At 34.8% G+C, this 8,156-nt stretch overlaps 1 protein-coding gene across 1 annotated transcript; it reads left to right on the forward strand.

Moving 5' to 3' along the window:
• Positions 1-2,200: 2,200 nt before the first annotated feature.
• On the forward strand, positions 2,201-6,813 carry LOC116118257 (splicing factor 3B subunit 2-like). Its single transcript, XM_031404225.1, has 11 exons — positions 2,201-2,544; positions 3,514-3,633; positions 3,714-3,839; positions 3,990-4,052; positions 4,392-4,499; positions 5,021-5,098; positions 5,602-5,694; positions 5,839-5,925; positions 6,324-6,425; positions 6,497-6,616; positions 6,705-6,813. Exons 1-11 carry the CDS (start codon positions 2,302-2,304, stop codon positions 6,771-6,773), a joined length of 1,209 nt encoding a protein of 402 aa, XP_031260085.1. The 5' UTR covers positions 2,201-2,301; the 3' UTR covers positions 6,774-6,813.
• The last annotated feature ends 1,343 nt before the right edge of the window (positions 6,814-8,156 follow it).

Raw genomic sequence — 8,156 nt, forward strand, 5'->3', positions numbered from 1 at the left:
ATTTTCTCCCAATTATATATACCAACCAAAAAAGAAATTAAATATATAATATACATATTAAACGTGAAGACCATATCATCAAAAAAAAAAAAAATTAAATCTATAATGTACGTATTAAATATAAATACATTATACATATATATAAATATATTATATATTAACAGTATAATATTATATATTATTGTATTAAGTAATAAGTATACATATATAATGTCTCTTTAATATATAATATAATGTATTATATATGATACATTATACATATATATTATAATAAATTTTAAATAAATAACTACCATACATATTATAATAAATTCTAAATAAATAGCTATCACAATTCACAATATAACAAAGACAATTAAGTAATAGAATTGAAATAATGATTCAATAAGGAACAAAAAAAAAATTATAGTGATTTATTGATTCATTATAATCAATCAAAACAACAAATAATATATTACATATATATTATATATTAACGTAAGATTATAGATAATAGTATAGCATATTATGTATAAATTATAATGTACAACATATATATGTTATATACATTATACTTATATAGTATATATCATATATAATATACAATGTATAATGTATAATATATAATGTCAAATGTATACTATATATAATGTATAATGTTAAATGTATACCATATATAATGTATAATATATAATATTGAATGTATAACTTTTGATTCATAGCATTATCATATTATGTATAATTAATATATATATTACAAATATTTATAATGATTTATTATATTTAATCTAGTTTTATTTATTACCTATTTGTATATAGTTTCATAAAATACTTACACAATTATAATTTGTTATTGTATAATGTATAATTGATTTTCAAATAGTAAAATTATTATAGGTATATATGATTGATTTTCAATTATTAAAATTAAAATTGATATATATATATAATTAATATATATATATAATATACGGGCCGGGGACGGGGCGGGGCAAAGCCAATCCCGGCCCTGGCCCGTCCCCGAATTTCGAGGGGCAATTTTGGGCCCTAGCCTGGCTCGAATCCCGAAAAATTCACGGAAAATCCGCCCTGTTCGGGGCGGATCCCCGCGGGGCCGGGTTATGTGCCCATCCCTACTTTTGGGTTTGAGTTGGATGCAGAATTACAAGTGGATTTAATTCTACAATCCTTGCTTGACTCTTATGCACCGTTCATAATGAACTTCAATATGAACGCTATGGTGAAAACCCTATCGAAGCTTTTGAACATGCTAAGGACTGTAGAGTAGGACTTGAAGAAGTCCAAGCCTGTTTTATTGGTGACTGCTAGTAAAGGAAAGGGTAAGGGTAAGGGTAAGGGCAAGGGAAAGGGAAAGGCCAAGGCCAATCCCAATCCCAAGCCCAAGCCTAAAGGACAGGATGCTCTCAAGCCTGCGGGTGACTTTGGGAAAGGTGGGAAGGTAGTCTGCTTCTATTGTGGCAAGCTTGACCACTGAAGGAAGCACTACAAGGCTTTCCTCGCAAATAAGAAGAAGTCAGATGCTCCGACTTCAAGTATGTTTATGATTGAGATTAACTTCTCCCCTTCAACATCTTGGGTCATTAACACAAGATGTGGTACTCACATTTGTACTAATGTGTAGGGACTAAGGCGGAGTAGATTGCTCGTCAAGGGAGAAGTGGACCTACGAGTTGGAAATGGAGCACATGTGGCTGCATTAGTTGTAGGAACTTATTGTTTGTCTTTGCCTTTGGGCTTATTATTAGAACTCAAAGATTGTTATTTTGTACCTGTGATTTCTAGAAACATTATTTCAATATCCTTTTTGGATAATATAGGATATCGTTTTGAGATTTCTAATGGATTGTTGTCTTTTAGTTTGAATGATATTCTATTTGGAATTGCAAGGTTATATAACAGATTATATGTTCTTGATTTGAACAATAAATATATTCTCAACATTGAACTTTTTTAGATTTCAAACCTATAAGGACTGCTCTATATTTTTTAGGGATATGTTTGCAAGATTTTAAACTTTTTGGACTGTCGGGAGACGACCACCTGTTTAGCAGGTAGGACCAGGAAAACCGGGACCCAACCCCTTGGTCGGGTGACATCTCGGGTCGGGTTTCAAAACCTTGCCTGGGGGACAACCGGGAGTTATTGCTAAAACCACATTGGAGAATGAACCGTACTGTCACGTGTTACATAATCCACGCTGCTCAACTATTAAAGGAGGCGTTACTCCGATATTTAGCTAAAGTTACTAAACCGTCTCCTCCCAAAACGTCGTCATTCAGTCCCTCTATCATCCACAGAAACATGACCGCAGACACTCTCCCGTTCCAAAACGGCACTTTGTGGAACGGAGATCTGAGCTCCACGAACCCTAACTCCAACGCCGCCACCGCCACCGCCAAGAAGTCCAAAGAGAGCGAACGGCGTCGGCGCAGGCGCAAGCAGAAGAAGAACAAGGCCTCTCAGCAGGCACCTGAGTCTAATGCCGACGCCGGAAACGAAACAGACGAAGATGAAGCCAAGGAGAACGCCGATCTTCAACCACAGGTCTGGCTATACTTCTAGGGTTTTATTGTTTGTATTCTTCTTCTATTTATATGTATGCATGCGTTTATGTTTGATGACTTGAATGGAGCGTAAATTTTTAGGTTATAAGGGCTTGATTTTGGGGCAAATTAAGGTTTGCCTGAATAATAATTAGGATTCTGATTTTCTAGATAGAGTATCTATGATTTTCTTAGGCTATTGCCTTTGTTTTACTTTCATCTAGAAAAGCAATAAATAAATAACACGAAACCGGCCCTCGTAGCCGATAATAAATGGTCTGTAGAAATTATTGGGTGAATGGTAAGGAAGTGTGTCTCTCTTTGCATTCTAACTTTGGTGGTGAGGATTAAGCCATGGATAAGGATGGCGAGCTTTTGAGTTTCTTTTATGCCTTGAAGATACATATACATATTTTATATTGATCTGTGTTCAGTTTGTATCTTTCTACATTAAAATAATAAAAATAGATATGAATCTTACGACCATACTATCAAATCTCATAGGCTACTGCTGATTCTAGTTATGTGAATTTGTAATATTTTTTCTTAAATCATTGATATGAACTAAGAAGTCAAGTTTATTCAAATTAATATTATAATAAAGAAAGCAGTAGGAACTAGAATGAACAGTTGCATGCATGGGTGAACTAGTTTCTGGGTTCTGTATAGACTTGTTGTAGTTGTAGTTGGAGAGGAAGAATGGATAGGGAACTTGAAATTTTAATTGCGATTTCTGATTTTTGAGTAATTAAGGCTGAACTAGTTATACAAAATGGAGTTGTTTACATTTCCTTATCTTTCACTAATAACTTGGTACAATTGGCTAGGCGTTATATATAAAATTCTTTTTGTTTCTTTGTTAGTCTCCCTGTGTGAATATAGCCAGTGACATTTGTTTTGGTTCTTTATACATCTGCTTGGTTCAGTGCGATCATCATGACATGTGCAATTGTTTTAAATAACTTGTCAGGTTGTTGAGCAAGTTACTATTGAGTATGTACCAGAGAAGGCAGAGTTAGTAGATGGTATGGATGATGAATTTAGAAAGATCTTTGAGAAGTTCACTTTTAATGACACTGCTGGTTCTGAGGTAAATGGGTGAACTTTTAAGTCTTCTTGTTTTTTTGTTGGTTAGAATATTACTTGAAGCTGATTTTTTTTTTCCCCCAGGAGAATGATAAAACAGATGAGGCTGCCAAAAATGCAGACTCAAAGAAGAAGGCTGACTCAGATTCAGAAGATGAAGAACAGGATGACCAACAAAAAGAGAAAGGCCTTTCAAATAAAAAGAAAAAGGTTTTTGGTGCTTCATTGAAAGTTATTTTGTTCTTCATATTAATTTTATCATATAATTGTTATATTATTGTCATCATTATGTATCACTGTTTTTGTTACTATTGCTGGCATGTGACTGACAGAATTTTTTTTGAAAAAACCTTTTTTCAGCTTCAACGAAGGATGAAGATTGCTGAACTGAAACAGATCTGCTCAAGGCCTGATGTTGTTGAGGTAGTGATAAATGCCCGTATTTGTCATATTTTTATTTGGTTATTGATGTGCTCTTTCCTGCTTTTTGGTGATCTAATATGGTTTCCTCATTCTGGAGTTAGCAATAAATGTGATTGATAGCATTAATATGTGTTAACCATTTGAGAATTTGAGAACACAGATAAAAGATGTGTTAAGGATTCTATATGATATTAATCTTATTACCTAGTTCACAAGTCTTGTATTCATATACTATTTTAATCCCTTCCAATATTTGATCCTGCCACTTGTAACTGTTGATAATCTGTTTTACTTTTTGTTGTTTTTCCCTGCTCATTTAACCTTTTATTCTGTATTCAGGTTTGGGATGCAACAGCTGCAGACCCTAAGTTGCTGGTGTTTTTGAAGGCATATAGAAATACTGTTCCTGTTCCAAGGCATTGGTGTCAGAAGAGGAAATTTTTGCAGGTCAGTTATTTCTGCTAAAATTGACCAATGTGGATAAAGTTATGCATGCACAATTGATGGGATTGGTCAACATGAGGGGTTTAGGGAAGAGAGTGAGGAAAGATCAATGCGATAAAATTTCCCTTATATGTATATATGTGGTTCTTGCAGGGTAGCGGCTGTGACAACCATGGAGCCTGGACTTGTATGTGTTTTGGAAAGAGGACCTTTGAATTATATCTCTTTAAATGTATTTGCTAACGTGGGTTGGGATATAGATGTTTATCTGATGCTTTTAATGGAATTTTTTTAGTAGAATGGCATACCTTTGCATGCTAGATGTAGGAGATTTTTGTTCACTGTTGAGGTGCTAATTAGTTTGCTTTGAATTTCAGATGCCTTTCCATTGTGCCTAATGCTCGGGCTAGATTCGTATAAGATTTTAATATTTTTGAAGTTATCTGAGTTGGGTGCAGATTGATTAACTTTTGTAATTGTAAAATTTCTGGTATCTCATAAGGTTTTGGATTTTTTGTTTTCAGGGGAAGCGTGGAATTGAGAAGCAACCATTTCAGCTTCCTGATTTCATTGCCGCTACAGGAATTGAGAAAATTCGACAGGTAGCTCCAACTTTATTATTGTTTCCTTAAGTTTTTTTCTTTCTTTATGTTGAACCAAGTTTCATTTCCTGGATGCTCCATACATGATGCATGTTTTGCTAGATATTTTTCTGTATGTGTTTGTGTACATGATAAGGGCACCTAATAATGTTAATTTTTGAGGAGTTTAAAGCCTGAATTTTTTTTATCTTTTTGTTTTCTAATTCTCTTTTTACTCTAGAAATTCCCTCATTGGAGTTTTGGAAACCTTACATTGGTGCCAGTAATATTGTAATTAGAAGCTGGGCAAACATATTTTCAATCTAGATACCATTTACCTGTGTCTGTAAATATGATTCTTTGTGTTTATTCCAGTGTTGAATGCTGCCTGCTTGCTGTCCCTCTTTGTACGGTTTTTTCTAACATCTGGATTTGGGTTTTGTTTTGATTTTTTATTCCATTCTGTTTCTGTGCTGTGTTGTGAAAGGTGCTTATAACTTATTTCATTTGATTTTTCCTTGCAGGCTTACATAGAAAAAGAGGACAGTAAGAAGTTGAAACAAAAGCAGCGTGAACGTATGCAGCCAAAGATGGGGAAAATGGATATAGACTATCAGGTTTCACCTGTTTCTTGATTGATGTTATTTAGAATTATACTGTAATTTTTGCTTCTTTGCATGTTGAGTAATGTGCCTCCCCTTGCTTGTGTTTGGAATGATTATTGCCATTTTTCTGACAAGATTCTTGTTTCTGTTATTTAGGTCCTCCATGATGCATTTTTTAAGTACCAGACGAAGCCAAAACTGACAACTCATGGTGATTTGTACCATGAAGGGAAAGAATTTGAGGTGAACTTAATATGTATATTATGCTTTATATGTATTGCTGCTCATTCAGTTTGATTCTTTTACAATTTGCATGTATTTTCTGCGCTGACTGCTGTTACACAAACATGTTGGCATTACATATGACTATCATCATATCATAGCATTACAGGGAAGAAATGACATTTATGTGACTTTTAGATTCTTTTTGTTAATTATTTGTTCATGCAACTACTGAACACACCTTTTGTCATGGTCATTCTTAGTACTTTATATCTACGTAACCTAGAGGCTTGAATAAAATGATGTGGACACTTCTCTTAGATGATAGGTTTGCTTGTGATTTGATATAATGAAGTGGGGGTTTGTGCCTATTGTTTAATGGGATGGTACAGTCACCTTTTCTTTTGTTTGACCTGTAGGTGAAACTAAGGGAGATGAAGCCCGGAACATTGTCACAAGAATTAAAAGAAGCTCTTGGTATGCCAGATGGTGCTCCACCCCCATGGCTTATCAATATGCAGGTGAGTTTGGCTAAATTGTCCACTTTTGTAGCTATGATTATTTTTTTCTAACCGTGGATCTGATCATGTAGAGATATGGTCCACCGCCTTCATACCCGCATCTTAAAATTCCTGGACTAAATGCTCCTATTCCTGCTGGAGCTAGTTTTGGTTATCAACCTGGTGGCTGGGGCAAGCCTCCTGTCGATGAAGTATGTGATTTAATTAAAATTTGTCTCAAATTACTTGTATTCATCTACTATTTGGTGTATAACCAATTTCTTTTGTCACTGTAAATAGTATGGACGCCCTTTGTATGGAGATGTTTTTGGTGTTCAGCTACAAGAACAGCCCAACTATGAGGTATGAGACTGCACAATTGGGTTTGGATTGGCATATTGAATGATATATATATATATATGGAAGACACTGAACTCTAATGTAGTAAAACCCTAATCAATAGTCAAGAACGAGTAATTAAGTAAAATATTAAATTAACCTTGCATTACCCATCATCAAAGTAAAAAGACCTTGCTTTCATGCCTATACTTCTAATGTTACCACTCAATTCTATTAATTTGTGACTGGGATATGCCCACTGTAAATTTGATTCTTAATATGGGTCCCAACCCTTTGGTTTTTTTTTTTTTTTTTTTTTTTTGACATCCCTATCAGTAATGAGGAGAGACACCACTGATTATGAATGTTATTACAGCATGAAGGATATTTTGCAATCCCAAACTTTTAACTCTTGAGTACCTATTCTTGACATTGATTGACATTTTCTTTTCTNATAATTAGTTAAATACAGACAAAGCCAAATAGCTAGATTTGTAACTTTTACAAGGGACTTTCTCTCAAATTCAAAGGACATACAATGGTTATATTCTCCACTTGATCAAGGAATATATTGTCACATTTTTTTTTAGGAATCTAACAATTTAATAAATCTTTCATCAATAAATTTACATTATTACGCATAAATAACCAATTTTCTATATAATAACTCTATATTCAAATGCACTTTCAAGTAGTGTTTTTGTACTCGGATCGGGCCTTAACCTAGTCAAGGGGCTGGTCCTTGGGTTGGGTGGTCTGATCGGTGGGTTGGATCGGCGACCTCAGCATGAAACCCTAGTATGAAATTTAACAGACGTACCCTTGAGAAATTATTATCAGTCCATGCAGGTTTAAAATCTAGTAAACACACCCCTGTAATCGGGCTAGGAAACCCTAGTTGCCACAACTGCAATCCACCCCAGATCAGTCCAACGTTAGACAAACCACCACCAAGACACCATGAAAACCCTAACCCACCAAAAAACACCACCATCCGCCACACAAAATCCACCACAAACCAAGGTAGCCAACACAAAGAGGAGATGAAGAGGGACCACACGGCCGGCGAGGCGGACTATAATCCAGATCGAAAATTAGAAGATTCGAAGGAGTGAAGATGAAGAACTGAAGATTGAAATTGAAGATGAAGAAATTAAATTGAAGAGTAGAATTTAGGGATTTTAATTTTAGGAATTAGGATTCTGGTTTTTAGCCACCGATTCTTTGACACAGTGGTTGAAAAGGTGATTCGACACTGTTCCGCTAGTTCAACCCTGGGTCAATTCAGTCTAATAGTTATAACCGAGTTTAGAATGTTCTCGGACTAGTTAAGGGTTTGATTCCTTCGACCGGTTTGGTTTGGGTTTTAAAACAATTCTTTCAAGTATGAACACTGAAAAGATGAACTTTTCA

Source organism: Pistacia vera, unplaced genomic scaffold (genome assembly GCF_008641045.1).
Source record: "Pistacia vera cultivar Batoury unplaced genomic scaffold, PisVer_v2 Contig124, whole genome shotgun sequence".
NCBI lineage: Eukaryota > Viridiplantae > Streptophyta > Magnoliopsida > Sapindales > Anacardiaceae > Pistacia > Pistacia vera.

Bases quoted from the DNA above. Each gene is read 5' to 3' on its own strand.
- LOC116118257 (XM_031404225.1), top strand. From the start codon at position 2,302: ATGACCGCAGACACTCTCCCGTTCCAAAACGGCACTTTGTGGAACGGA. The intron at 4,053-4,391 runs GTAGTGATAAAT...TTCTGTATTCAG, and splicing joins CAAGGCCTGATGTTGTTGAG to GTTTGGGATGCAACAGCTGC. The intron at 6,426-6,496 runs GTGAGTTTGGCT...CTGATCATGTAG, and splicing joins CATGGCTTATCAATATGCAG to AGATATGGTCCACCGCCTTC.